Source organism: Pseudopodoces humilis, chromosome 18 (genome assembly GCF_049639895.1).
Source record: "Pseudopodoces humilis isolate 2021_Gansu_Grassland_sample_001 chromosome 18, ASM4963989v1, whole genome shotgun sequence".
NCBI classification, from domain to species: domain Eukaryota; kingdom Metazoa; phylum Chordata; class Aves; order Passeriformes; family Paridae; genus Pseudopodoces; species Pseudopodoces humilis.
In genome coordinates, this window is record NC_142217.1 from 4,348,167 (window position 1) to 4,362,377 (window position 14,211).

The 14,211-nt window shown below is 53.5% G+C and overlaps 2 protein-coding genes across 4 annotated transcripts; both read left to right on the forward strand.

The window, feature by feature from the left end:
* The first annotated feature begins 1,025 nt into the window (after positions 1 to 1,025).
* HMOX2 (heme oxygenase 2) lies at positions 1,026 to 14,002 on the forward strand. Of its 3 annotated transcripts, none has more exons than XM_088063896.1 (6): positions 1,026 to 1,126; positions 9,442 to 9,544; positions 11,216 to 11,333; positions 11,602 to 12,093; positions 13,033 to 13,153; positions 13,235 to 14,002. In XM_088063896.1, the coding sequence occupies exons 2-6, from the start codon at positions 9,465 to 9,467 to the stop codon at positions 13,357 to 13,359; spliced, it is 936 nt and encodes a 311-aa protein (XP_087920022.1). In that variant the 5' UTR covers positions 1,026 to 1,126; positions 9,442 to 9,464; the 3' UTR covers positions 13,360 to 14,002. The 3 variants fall into 3 exon arrangements, with proteins under 3 accessions (XP_087920022.1, XP_087920021.1, XP_005522882.2); XM_088063895.1 differs by lacking the exon at positions 1,026 to 1,126 and adding an exon at positions 1,166 to 1,298; XM_005522825.3 differs by lacking the exon at positions 1,026 to 1,126 and adding an exon at positions 5,710 to 5,858.
* Positions 1,176 to 5,402, forward strand: LOC102104275 (uncharacterized). The gene is made up of 2 exons (XM_014252554.2): positions 1,176 to 1,298; positions 3,750 to 5,402. The coding sequence occupies exons 1-2, from the start codon at positions 1,202 to 1,204 to the stop codon at positions 4,934 to 4,936; spliced, it is 1,284 nt and encodes a 427-aa protein (XP_014108029.2). The 5' UTR covers positions 1,176 to 1,201; the 3' UTR covers positions 4,937 to 5,402.
* Positions 14,003 to 14,211: the final 209 nt, after the last annotated feature.

Here is a 14,211-nt window from a genome sequence, read left to right on the forward strand (position 1 = left end):
TGTTCATTCTCATATGGAACAGTAAACAAACATAGGACTGTATAGAAAGCATGAACTTTATTGAACTAGACTACTCTTCCCAGCTTCAACTACAGGGCAAGAACACGAAGCTTATGCCTAAAAGACCTAAACTTGAACTCTTCGAAGAACTTTAACTGGGGCTGCAGAAGACTTCTGGGAAACCTATTTTTCTAATAACAAAAGGGGTTCCTAACACCTATGGGCAGGAATGTCCCAGTGCCCAATGCTGGCTTGCTTTCCATATCATTCCAGTATAAAATTTCTTCTGGAGGCATTTTATGTCAGATGTCTAATGGAATGTAAAGTGCCTGGGAGAGGTGATGCAGCCTTTGGCAGAGCCATCCCTGTGATTACCCACGGAAGATGTGGACTCCAAATCACTGCAAACATTCAAGTCCAGGTTGGATGGGGCTTGGAGCAACCTGGGATAGTAGATGTCCCTGCCCATGGCAGGGGGTCGAATGGGATGGGTTTTAAGGTTCCTTCCAACCCAAACCATGTGTGATTGCTAAGAATTTAGATTCATCCCCAAGATTGGCACAATCCCACTGCTCTCTTCACAACACTTTCTAGACCTGGGTGACTCCAGCCCAGATTGGGCACCCATATCCTAGAAGAACATGGAGCCCAGATACAGATCTCCAGAGTTCTGGTGTCCTGTGGAAAACTTCCCTCAGAAAGCGCTGGCTGCCATTGCATCCTGTTCCCCTGGGCCTCTGCAGTGAAGGCTCCGTGTTCCCGCCTGAAGCCCTGCTAAGGTCTCAAAGGGAATTCCCCCACGGCGGCCGTGGCGGCTCGCCCAGCACACGGGGAAAGGCTCGGGACCGAGCGGGCAGCGGGAGCCGAGTACCGAGCCCTCAGGGGGACCGAGGCCGCCGCCACCTCAGCCCCGCGCCGCCATCGCGGGCCGCCCTCACGGCCGGCGGGGGCGCCATTGGCCACCATTGGCGGTCACGTGACCGCGCCTCAGCGGCCGCGGAGCCGCCGAGCGGAGCCAGCGCGGGTGAGGGGCCGGGACGGGAACAGCGGCGGCGCTGGCACCGGGGACACCGGAGGGGTGGGGCAGGACCCCTTTCAGGACCCCCGCAGAGCCAGCCCCTGCTCGGTAGGTAAATCCCAGCTAGTCTGACCCGCCCCGTGTCTTCCCCCCCCGGAACACGTCCCCTGAAAGGAGCTGGAAATGATCTCCCACATGGATCAGAAGGAGGAACGGTGGTTCTCCCACCTCCGCGCCCACCGGGGGAAGTCTGAGACAGTGCTGAGCAGCACTTGTGCAGGTAAGGTGATGGTACAATCATGCAGTCATTAAGGCTGGGAAAAGCTCACTAAGATCGTGGAGTCTGCCCATTAACCCAGCGCATATGTGAACCTGTCGGTGAGAAAAAACTGCTGCAGGATTCCCAGACCCTACCGGAATCCATAGGATTGGTGATACCAGGATGGACCACGGTCCTCCCAGTGGTCCCTAGCAGCAGGGACCAGAGAAGGCAGACAGGCTGTGGTGTGTTCCTGGATGCTTTCCCAGGCCCTGGCACTCTGTGACTTCAGAAACTACTAAAGCAGACATGCAATGTCTCCGTATCTCACAGCTCTCTGTATTTTCTTGCCGTCTGAAGTTGTGCATGTTTTAGCATCGGTGACAGCTTGCAGCCAGTAGTTCCACAGCACATTCAGCTGCTCTGTGAGTTGCTGCTTTCTTAGTTTACTTTGAAGCTGCCTTCTGATAGCTCACTTCATGTCAGTTCTTAATTCAGAGCAGATGGTGCAGGAGGGATCCCCACCCACCCCACGGGCCACTTGTGGTTTCATAGTCTTCTGCAATACCTCTATCAGCTGTATTCTTTATCTCCAATGCAGAAGCTGTTCTGTGCCTTTTATTATTCATGTCATGGTCTGTATCTTCCTCAGCTCTTTTGGAATTTCTCTGAAATGGAGGATCCATCCCTGCCCTTGCACACAGTCAAGCTCTGGGGTTTGAGCTGCAAGGGCACCATTACATTTTCTTTATTCTCTCTTTTCCCCTGAAAACCATTAACATTTGATGAGCTATTTTGTCTGCCTGGGAGCTGCAGTTTTCATCCATCTGCTCCAAGGGGCTGTTCCAGAATGATACCAAGAATATCTGAGGCCCATCCATAGAGGGGCCCTCTATAGCAGCTCCTGGTATAGAGGCTGTTCCCCTCTGCACTTGTTTACCTGCAGTAAATGTCCTCTCTCATTCCCCTGTCACCTGGTTAGTGAGTAACCATAAGGCTCTGATAGTTTATAGTCAGCCTTTGTGTCTGAATAACAGAATCATCAGCACCTCCCCTTTCCCTTTCTTCTCACCTCACGAGGGTCATTTATCCACTGCAGCTGAGTTTCCTTACCAGTTTTGGCCAAGGATTAATGTCTTTAAGAATGCCTTTGGTCTCCAGAACTTCCTTTTGCTAAAATTTGTGACATCTCTGAAGAACTCCAAGTGGATTATCATGAGAAAAAGATCCAAGGGTACATTTAAGGTGATATTTAGGTTTTTCTCAGTGTCTGCTCTTACTCTGCTTACCTGGAGCTTGACTCGGATCTTATCACTGGCAGCCTTGGGCATATCAGAGGCTTGAGATCAACCCAAATTGACACAGGCTGAGGAAGAACCACACTCCTTGCTCCAGTTGTGTTTTTTTGGTTTTTTTTTCCCAGTTCAGCCTTACACTTCCAGTATGAATTCCTGAGCATTGTGAACTTATTCTCCTTTCACTTAAAACACAGTGGGGTCTTGGCATCATGATTTTGATCAAACCCTTTACAGCCAACAGCAACAGAGCTGTTGCTCCCAGGCTCACTGTCTGCTCAGTAAGTCTGACCCACAGGGCAAGGACTTCACAATGGGCTGCCAGAAATGTCCTTATCCTGTCATTGGATGTCCCTCTTCTCTTTTCCTCCAGATCCCATCTGGATGGAGTAGCTGCAGACACATGGCTGTCAATGTTCCAGTTTCTGTTACTCTCATGGAACCATTTTAAGGAAAACTATATAAAGTGTCAGTGTCACACCAAGCTACTGTAAAAGGAGCTCACTCAGGAGTTCACTGTGAAATCACATTGTGTTGTTTTGTTACACTGCCCAGAAAGAGAAAGATCAGATGTGTACTTATATCATCTGGGCTGTAACTCTGGACTCTTCTTTTCTTAGTTCTGCAGTGCCTCTCCTGCTCCAAGACAGCACTTCCTCATCCCAGTTCTGTGTGCTCTCCCACACATCCATGGGAGCATAAAGCTGCCTTTCTTCTGCCTCTAAGAGTGGCATAAGCCGTGTTTGAGGTTGCTGATTTCATCCCTTAGTGCCTCCTTTGGGAGCACCTCTCTCTGCAGCACCAGCAGGTCAGGGATGTTGCATTTGTTCTGCTGAGTAGGACAGTTCTTTGTGATACTTCCATGACTCTCAGTTCAGCTTTTAATAACTTTTCAGATATCCTAGAGGAGCAGCCATCTTTCCCATTCAAGCACTAAACTTTTATCCCTAGTATGCCAATAATTTCAGTGGATTCAGGTTCTGTCAGAGCACACAGGGCTGTTCCCAGAGTTTGTTTGTGTGAACATACTGAGAAATCCACTGTGTAGTTTGAAAGGAAATGTCAGAACTTTCTATAAGAGTCAATCTGGTGAATCTTTGTAATTTGATCCCTTTTGATTTCCCCTATCTAAAGTTTCCTGTCTGTGACTTCTATCCAGATTCTTGTTTTATTGCAGCTGAAGGTGGGATTGTGAGCAAAAAAGAGAATAATTCCCACCAAGGCATCCCTGGGCCGGCAGAGCCTGAGGTTTTACTCTCAGGACTCTCCAAGGAGAACAATTCCCAGAGTTCTGCTGAGGACCCAGTCGTCCCACAGAGGTCAGAAAGTATTCAGAGTCCTCTGGAGAAGACGCAAAGCCAAGCAATGCTGTGTGGGAAAAGTTTCAGGAAGCTGCCAGATATTATCCAGCAGAGAAATTCTTCTGTGGAGAGACTGATAATATGTGGGGACTGCGGGAAGAGCTTCCGTGTGAGTTCCAACCTCATCCAGCATCGGAGAATCCACACTGGAGAGAAACCCTTCTCCTGCACCGAGTGTGGGGGGCGTTTCCGGCAGCAGTCCCATCTCATCCAGCACCGGAGGATCCACACGGGAGAGAGGCCCTACGAATGCTCCGAGTGCGGGAAGAGCTTCAGCGTGAGCTCGAAGCTGCTCCGGCACCAGGTGACCCACACCGGGGAGAAACCCTTCAGGTGTGCCGAGTGCGGGAAGAGCTTCTCCGGGAACTGCCAGCTGGTGCAGCACCGGCGAGTGCACACCGGAGAGAAGCCCTACACGTGCGGCAGCTGCGGGAGGAGCTTCAGCGTGAGCTCGGCCCTGGCGCGGCACCGGCGCGTCCACACCGGGGAGAAGCCCTATGTCTGTGCCGAGTGCGGGAAGAGCTTCCGCCAGAGCTCCGAGCTCATGAAGCACCAGCGGGTGCACACCGGGGAGAAGCCGTACAAGTGCACCGAGTGCGGGAAGAGCTTCACCGGGAGTTCGGCCCTCATCCAGCACCGCCGGTTCCACAGGGGCGAGCGGCCGTACGGATGCTCCGAGTGCGGGAAGAGCTTCACGGTGAGCTCCCACCTCATCCAGCACCGCCGCTTCCACACCGGGGAGCGCCCCTTCGAGTGCACCGAGTGCGGGAAGAGCTTCCTGTGGAGGTCGGCCCTGCTGCGGCACTGGCGGGTGCACAGCGGGGAGCGGCCGTACGCCTGTACCGAGTGCGGGGACAGCTTCAGGCAGAGCGCCCACCTCACCCAGCACCGCCGCACCCACAGCGGGGAGCGGCCCTACGCCTGTGCCGACTGCGGGAGGGGCTTCGCCGTGAGCTCCGCGCTCCTGCGGCACCGGCACGTCCACAGGGCAGGACAGCCCTAGGCTCGCTCTGATCCCGGGGTCAGCGCTCTCTCCATTGACTGCCCGGCTCACGGAGTGGGAAGGCACTTTGTTTTAGGAGAACGAGTCCTAAAGGAGAGGGGTGCAAATAGGGGAGAGTCAGTGCGAGGAGCTGCCGGTCTGGAGAGGAGCGTGGACACAGCAGGGGCATTTTTTGGAGGTGCTCAGAGAGAAAGCTCTTGGGAGGGAAAGGAAGTGCTTTAAAAAGGCTGGAATGTGCTTCGTGTATTTCAGAGGAAGGCAAATGACTCTGTGCCCACATGTGGACAATGAATACAGTGAAGCACACGGACCATTTTAGAGCCTGCAACATTGGTCAACAAAAGCTCCTCATCTGTGTTCAGAGGCGCTGAGCTCCCTCCCTCCCTCAGCCCACGGGCTGGAGCCGAAGCCCAAAGAAGCACCCTCGGCCCCCTGCGCTGGCTACCCGTGTGTCCCCGCGGCCCTGCAGGGGCTGTGGGGCGGCAGCTGCGCTGGACGCCGTTGCTGCAGCCGCCAATAAAGCCGCCGATACCGCAACGGAGCCGCCATGTTTCCTTCTCGGCCGCCGTTTCCGGTTGCCAGGGCGCGGGTTTGCGTGCGCATGCGCGGGGTTCGCGCTGTTTTCGCGTCGGGGCGGGGCCTTGGGCGGTGCCGCCCAGTTTGGCGCGGGGCGTGGTCAGTACCACCACGTGACTGCCCTGCCGTTCCCACCCGTCGGCGGCTTCTGCGCGTGCGCGGCCTCGCGCGCCGGCCGCCTGTGAGGGGGGTGCGGCTCGCGCTGCGTCTCGGCCGCCTCCGCCAATCGCGGGCTCTTGCCGAGCGCGGCTCGCGATTGGCCGCGCGGTGACCGCTCGGCAATAAAGCCGGGCCGGCCGAGCGCGGCCTTTGTCTCTCACCGGGGCCGAGGGCGGCGGCGGCAGCGGTGAGTGCGCGGCGCGTCCCTATGGCAACGCGGTCGGGCCTGAGCCCCGCGGGTCTTCCCCTGCCTTGGGACTCGCCCTGCGGTGCTCTGCCCGCTCCCGGCGGCGAGTGGGTCGGGAAGCCCTCCCGGACCGCCCCAGAGCCGTATTTCCGCGCCGTGGACCGGGCTGTCGCGGCCGACATGACCGCGCGGGCCGGGCCGGGCCGCCCGGGCCCACAACTGCCGACCGCGAGCCCGTGCGGGGCCGGCGCTGCCCACCCGCCGGGCCGGCCGTTCTCAGCCCTCCCTGCTCCTGCCGTGTGTCCCCACGAGCGAGCGCCTGCCCAGCGGCCGGCGGCGTGTGCCAGCACCGGGCCCTCAGAGCCCCGCAGTGACTTTGCACGGCTGCTCGTGAGCGACGCCTGGGGGCTTTAGGGACTGGAGCCCTGCGCTGCGTGCTCCCCGTGGCGATGGAGCCACTTGGCTTTCCCTTGGCCCTGCAGAGCTCGGAGAAGCACTTGGAGAACGAAAGCCTCTTGCTATTCCTCCTTTTCCATTATTGGCAGCTGTGCTGTTCAAGCCACAGCACCTACACGCAGCACCACATTGCACATATCAGCCCGAAGTGCCTGTCACTGGCCCTTATTGGCGTGTCCCAGGCACAGCTGACAGCCGATGTGACCGCCAGAGCAAGCTCTGTCTCTCCGCTGAACAAAGGCTGTTTGGTATAACTGTGTGTGTTTGTCACAATGTGTTCTTCCTCAGCCCAGTTCCAGCCCTGAGTCTCATAACTGGGATGAGAAATTAGGTGTTTGTTGGGCTGCCTGACACAAGGGCCACCACCAAAGGGCAGAACTGGACAAGGTCTTTGAGCTCACCAGGAGCTTCCTTTGCTCAGTTTGTTGAGGTGCTGGGCTGCAGCTCTAAAGGAGAGAAATAGTGTTTGCGTGGGCACTGTTAGAAGTGTCTGGGACTTGAATTACTGCTTCAATTTAGGCTGTGTCCAGGTGAAATCTTCAACCTTCCTAGGATCAGGTAATGTGTTAATTTAGTCTATGAGGTGCCATTTCCAGCAGCAGCCAGTGCCAAATCCCTCCCCAGAAGGAGATGGAGATGAGAATCTCTCCTGCTGAGATTGCCAGGTAACCTCTGGGATGATTCTTCAAGCCTCTAGGCCTGGAGTTTTGAGGTTTGTTTCTGCTGCAGTGATGGTAGGTGCAGCCACACTCTGAGCTTTCTTGTGTGGGGAAATGCCTTGAAATTGCATGAAAGTTAAGCAGCAGATATAAATTCAGTACTGCCTGGGTGTTTGTGAGTTACCAAATCTGTTCCAGAGTGCCCAGGCAAAGCTAGGGCTTCCAGGCTCCTTCCCTGCAGCAGCAGTACATTCCTTCAAAAGGTTTGGGATTATTTGCATTAAATGTCTTCCTATGTTGAGAAGAACAGCTGTGCATCTGGGACATACAGCTTGGTGAGGAGATGTGTGTAGGGACAAACTGCACACATCCAGATGAGCTAGAGGTGTTTTCTCAGCAGGTTCAAACACTGTCATTGGGAAAAAAAAAATGTTTGGAATGCTGAGGTGTCCTGTACCAAACCTCCTCCCCGCTCTGCAGTCCCAACTGGTAGCTGTTGGATTGCTCCCAGGCAGGCTCTGTCTGGGCACTGGGAGGTGCCCTGAACATCAGCCAGGTCCTGGATGAGCAGAGCTCCCTGCAGCAAATGAAATGATGTTCCAGCCTCTGCAGAGGAGGTGGCACTGCCTGAGCCTCCTCTGTGGCATGTGGGGCATGCCTCCATTCAGAGGAGCAGAGAAACCAGGGCTGTGACCACAAACTGGGGCTGTAGTTGCCAGTTTTTGAGTAGAAGCAACGGTGTGTAGTGGTAGGAGACACAATGGCTGTGACTGCCTTTCCTCCCAGGTGTGCAGTAAGCCAGCACGGGGAAGGATGGGGTTGGTTTGTGCTGACTTGTCTTTGGGGAGGTGTCTGTGCTAGAGATTATATCACAAAAAATCTCAACTTCTACATTTTCCTGCATGAGTTCTGCCCTCACCTGGGGCTGCAGGGGCTGGTGTTATCACTGCCCTGCTCACTGCCACAGAGGAGAACTTGTCAGGCTGAGCCCTGCAAAACATGCCAGGGGAAATACAAGTCTGAGAAAGCACCAAAGGCCTTCAATGACTTTTTCCATGGTGTCCCCTGCTCCCAACAGCAGACTGTGCTCCTGGGACAGTCATTCACTATTCCCATTAGTTGTGCTTCTACAACACTGGTAACAGGGTTGGGTGAAAGCTTCTGAGACCCCACGAGGTTCTCTGTGTGACACAAACAGCCAAGTTCTGTGTGAACACGAGTGTGCTCAGCCTGTGGGAGCGGAGGTTCTGATGAGTGAGCAGACAGGATGATCTCAGGGCCATCTTTGTCTGGCCATTGGCAACCTTGAGCCATTGCTGCTGTTAACCGCTAATTTTTGAGGCCTGATTGGTGTGTTCCTTTGGACTGGATTTGATGTCAGCCTTGAGGCCTCTCCCAACGGATGAGTGGGGCTCAAGTGCTCTGTAGCTCTGCTCTCAGCTGCTGCTTTGTATCAGTGGCTGTTGCAGGTGTGGGGAGACAGCACACCTCACCTCCAGGACTCTGGCTTTCTAGGAATATAAGATAAATTTGAACTAGTTTGTCTGCTTAGCTCCTTGCTCCTCTCCCAAGGCTTCCTGAAAGATGGTGGTGGTGGTGTTGTTCTGCACAAAGCTGATTACAGGTCTATTTTATAAATGAGGGGCCTGGATTTCTGTGCTCAGCCAATGTAATCCAGGTGTCTTGTTCCTGCTCCTGGGTAAGGTTTGTGCATCCTGTTACATCCAAGGAGATTTTATTTCCTTTTGCAAACGAGGAGGGGGAACCCAGTTACTTATGGGATTTGAAGTAAATTCTGCCAGGCAGGAGAGGAGGGTGTGAGTGGGAGCAGGAGTTGTCTGCAGCTCACTCTGCTTGGAGAGTGGCCCAGGAAAGGCAGAGCAATGAAATCTGCCCCTGCTTTGGAAGTTCCTCTATTCTGTCACAGGGAATGTTCTTGTTTCCCCTGTGAGCTGCCTGACTTCAGAGCTCAGCTGACCCAGTTCACCACTGCCTTCTTCCAGGGAAGCTTTGTACTGGTGTGGAAATGTAGTTTATTCTTCATTCTGAGTGAAGGAGAGGGGTTTCTCTTTCCAGTTACTCTGCTCAGAGTGTGACATTGAGGGAAATGTTTGGTAGCACCAGGGGAAAGCAGCCTGCTCACAAGTCTAGTGCAGATTCCCAACACAGAGGTCTCGTCTTCAGCCAGGAGTTGTCCTGAAGGGGGATGCTGAATGCAGGCTGCTGTGTTGTAGGTCTCCTCTGAGGTTAATGTTTTGTGAACTGGGTGTCAGTGTTGAAGTTCACTTGAGGTAGCTGAACAGAACAGGCAAATCTACGTCCTTGTAAGTGCCTGGTGCGAGGTAGAAACAGCCAGAGGCTGCTCCTGACTGCTCAGAGAGGTCTTTGCTGGACTCTTCAACATTTCACACCCATTCCTTTGCTAAGGCAGCTTCCCCTGAAAATCCCTCTCTGATTTTGCTTTTCAGACTGATCCCCAGCAGTGACCACAATGCCATCAGCCCTGGAGAGCCCCGAGGCGGGAGAGGAAGACATCCTGCGCTATGATGAAGTGGAAGATGACTCTGTCAGGTGAGTTCTGTCCTACACAATGGCACAGACATGGCCTTGGGCAAGGCAAGAGATCTTCCAGGTGAAGGAGTGATCCTCATCTGAAAGAAGTGAGGGACCTCAATAAGTGATTAATCAAATATATGTGCTGTGAGATCTCTTCAGTCAAACTGGACTGTGAGGGTGGAAGGGATGGGAAAGAGTAATCTGTCAGGGCTGACAACAAACAGTTGGTTTTTTAGTCTCTACTATGGAAGTCACATTTCAGAAACACTGACTATTTGGCAGCTCTGTTTGTGTCTTCCTGGCCAAGGAGAGCCAGTTTTTCATGGCTTGCTGGGCAGACTTCTTGTTTTGAAAATTTATTCTAGATGTGAACTCTGCTGTGGTGCACTCTTGCCTTTGCAGAATACCCAGGTCTAGTCAAGGACATTTTCTAGGAAGTTACTTTAAAAAACAAATTCACACACGTGTTCTCAAAGCCAAGGCTTCAGACTTTGAAAACAGGAAGGGTGACTAGGGTGCTTCGTAGAAGACCTAGACAAGCTGGTTGACTTCTTTGACTTGACAGGCTCAGCTTCATGAGAAGTTAATGTTTGCTGGCTCTGCTGGCACATTCAGTGGGTCTGGAGTGTTCAGTGTCTCTCTTAAAGCTAACAGGAATGTGCTAGCTGTAGCAAACTAGTGATAAAAACTGTAATGTGCACTTGGGCATGATTTGAGTGAGTTTGTGTGTTGATATTGTACCTGAAAGGTGGCTGTAGCCAGGTGGGGGTCAGTGTCTTCTCCCAGGCAGCCACTGACAGGGGAGGACACAGCCTTAAGCTGCACCAGGGGAAGTTTAGGTTGGACATCAGGAAAAAATTCTTCAGCTGAAAGAGTGATTGGGCACTGGAATCATCTGCCCAGGGAAATGGTGGAGTCACTGTCCCTGGACATGTTTAAAAAGGACTGGATGTCCCACCCAGTGCCATGGTTAATTGATGAGGAGGTGTTAGGTCATAGGTTGGACTTGCTGATCAAAAAGATCTTTTCCAGCCTAGTTCATTCTGTGACTCTGTGTCCAGGTAGGTGCAGTGCCTGTAGCTTAAAATCATAGATTTTAATGTTTTGGGTCTTCTTTAAAACAAGACACCTTGTGGAAACTTGAAAAAACAGTATAATTCAGGAGAAATAAACTTCTTAAGGGTGTTTTTGCCCTGTTTTGCCATTCAGTTCTCATCTTGATATCCAAGTTGGGAAAGCTGGGGACCTACCTGAGCCTTTTTTCTTCTCCAGCAGAAGATACCACCAAGGCCCCCATGCTCTTTAGCCTGCTCTGGGCTAAAGCTGTAGTTGCTCCCCATATGCTCAAGGCTTCCTTGTATAGTGTTGTTGGGCTCACGTGGATGAGAAGGAGAAGTCACGGTGCAGGGATCAGAGGGTCCTTGGCAGTTGCTTCAGCATCCTGGGCCAGAGCCCCTGGTAAGCCCCAGCCCTCGTGGAGTGGCAAATCTGCTTGGCACATGGGCTGCTGCCACCCTGCTGCTGCCTCCAGCAGGTGCCAGCTCAGCCTGAGGGGTGTTCTGAGGGTCCCACCTTGTACATTCTCTAAACTGGGATGGCAGTGGGGGATCCCTCCAAACACAGCAAAGATAAACTCATTGCTGCATGAGGCAGTGGGGTGAAAGGAGCTTTCCCGTTTGCCTGCAGCCCCATGGACCTTTCAGAGCTGCTGAAGGAGGGGACGAAGGAATCGCATGACCGTGCAGAGAACACTCAGTTTGTCAAGGACTTCCTGAAGGGGCGCATCAAGAAGGAGCTCTTCAAGGTGAGTGTTGCTCTGCTCCCCATCTCTTTGATGCACCCAGTGACTGATGCAGACTCCAAGGCAGAGCCCTACAGCCCTGGGTGTGCTGTGGTGGTAGATAGAGCCTTTGCTCCTTGAAGCAGTGCTTGCCTGGCTCTCCAGGCTGGTTTTGTGCCAGGCCTGGGGTTTCTTATTGCTTACCCCACTTCCATGCAGGCAGGAGTAGTCATGAGATGAGTTGTGCCTATCCAGTGAGCAGCTTCTCACACGAGCTGTGCTCTGTCTGCAGCTGGCCACCGTGGCCCTTTACTTCACCTACTCTGCTCTGGAAGAGGAGATGGATCGTAACAAGGACAACCCAGTCTTTGCTCCTCTGTACTTCCCCGTAGAGCTTCACCGGAGAGAAGCTTTGGCCAAAGACCTCAAATATTTCTATGGGGAAGACTGGAAAGAAAAGATCCAGTGTTCAGAGGCAACTCAGCAATATGTGGACAGAATCCATCATGTGGGACAACACGAGCCAGAGCTGCTGGTGGCTCATGCTTACACACGCTACATGGGGGACCTCTCAGGTGGCCAGGTGCTGAAGAAGGTAGCCCAGAGGGCCCTGAAGTTGCCCAGTACTGAGGAAGGGATCCAGTTCTATGTGTTTGACAGCATTTCCAACGCACAGCAGTTCAAGCAGCTTTACAGAGCAAGAATGAATGCTCTAGACTTGGACAAGAACACCAAGGAAAGGATCGTGGAAGAGGCCAACAAAGCCTTCAGATTTAACATGCAGGTACTAAAGAAATCCCTTGATCTCCTGTGTGTGTAGTTTAGGTCTGGCTTTTAGGTCTGGCTCAGATTAATTCAGTCACACCACTCACCCAAGCAGTGGTCTGGGGCTGAGACCATCACAGCCCCTCCTTGAGGGGCTGGGATTCTAGTTGAACTAGCTCTTTCACTGGCTTCTGGAGCTGGTGTCAGGCAGGAATTCCTCCCCTGCTCCAATACCACAGCCAAGCCCTTTGATTAAGGCAAAATTAATATGGCTTCAAGATTATTTCCATAGGCTGTGTGGCTGTGAAGCAGTGAGGGGAGCAGAGCTCTTGTGCCAAGGAAGCCTCAAACGGTTTGTGTGCTGCTCTGCCCTGGTGCCAATTCATCTCCTGTCTCAGGTCTCACTTGTTGCCCTATGGTCAAAAATGTCTGGAGCCTCCTGTTCCTCCCATAGCATTTGCCTCTCATCAAACCTGACTGAGCTACTGTTTGCCCCAGGGGATGAACACAGATTTAGCTACTGGATGGAAGTTTTAATCTTGTTCTTGTAGCAGGTCAGTGTGATTTAAACTGGCCAGAAACGTGGTGAGGTGTGGTTGGCTCCTTTGTCAGGATCCTTACAGAATCCCATGGCAGCAAGAGGGGCTGTCTGACCACTGCAAGAGCTGGGATTCTCCAAGGATCAGGAGGGAGGGAGGGGGAGACCCTGTTGCCCCACACTCCCACCCACAGCAGGGTGGTGCTGCCTTGCTCCTGGCTCTGACTGAATGCTCTTGGGATAGGCTGTGCCTTCCTGGAGCTGCCAGGTGTCACCATAGCTCTGCAGTGGATGTCCCAAAAGGTGTCTGGGGACAGGGAAGCAGGAGTGGTGCTTGCCTGTTCCCCAGATGATTCCAGGGGTCTGGCTGAGAGCTGCCTGGCTCTGCCTGCTTCACGTGCTCACTGTGACCACTTGCAGGTGTTTGATGAGCTGGACAAGATCGGCAGGTCGCTGGCAGAAGAAGCCCAAGATGGAGGCTTTCCAGTCCACGATGGAAAAGGAGACATCCGCAAATGCCCTTACTATGCAGACAAACTGGGTAGGTGGTGGCAAGGAGAGGGCTGCCATGGGCGTGTGGCACAGGGCTGGCAGTGCTAACGATGCTTTCTGTGTCCTGCAGGCATGGCAAGCCCCAGCTGCCCCTTCCACGCTGCTGTGGGCCTGGCCAGGCAGCCCCTGGTGCAGCTGGTGCTGGCAGCCTGCATGGCTGTGGCAGCAGGAGCTGCAGCCTGGTACATCCTGTGACAGACACAGTGTGTCTCTGCTTGGGGGCAAGGGGGGACATGTGCCCTGCCCTGTTTCCGACCTTTCCCTTGATGGTGGTGAGTTGGCTGCAGAGTGGGAGTAAGGAAATAAACAGGAATCCTGTGGGACTGTCCAAACCTCCTCGCACACCGCTGTAACACGAGGTCTTTAGCTGACCAGTGTACAGGACTGGTTGGTGCCAGGGGGTGAGGACTCCACTGCAGCACTGCCCTGCCCAGGCTGGGGCAGCTTTTAAGGCTAGAGATGTCCTGTCCTGTCCCGGCAAAGGCTTCACATGCTTGGCTTTTCATCTTCATCACTGAAGCAGTGTGTGGAGGAAGTTTCCTGCCCTGGGTTGCATCTGCAGAATGTCATCAGCCTTTCAAATGACAAGCACTTGCTTTCCTGCCCTGAGGAGCTGAGGCTGTGCCATGGGGCCGTTAGCTCCAAGGAGTGTCCTCTCTGGTGCAATGTCCTAGGACCCAAGTCTGAGTCATGTTGGAGGGAGCTCCCTGGGGATGGGGGCAGGACCATGGTGGGGTATGGAGGTGACAGATGTGTATTGTGCAACTTTGGGGTTGAGGGTTGGTTGTTGGTTATTTTTCCTGAAGCCTTGACTGGAATAAAAAGTTGCAATGCTGTAGCTGGGGCAAGCTAAAAGCACGTCATTGTGAAAATAGGGAGGCTGGGGAGGGGGTTAAGGGGGAGAAAGGGAGTGCAGTCCCTGAGAAACTCCTGCCCTAGCACCAGGCTGTCCCTCTTATTTCCCCTGGGGTTTCCATGTGGGGAGGTTCATTGCCACACTCAGAGGACACAGCCAAGGTGCTTGGGCCTTTCCCATGTTGAGGGGGT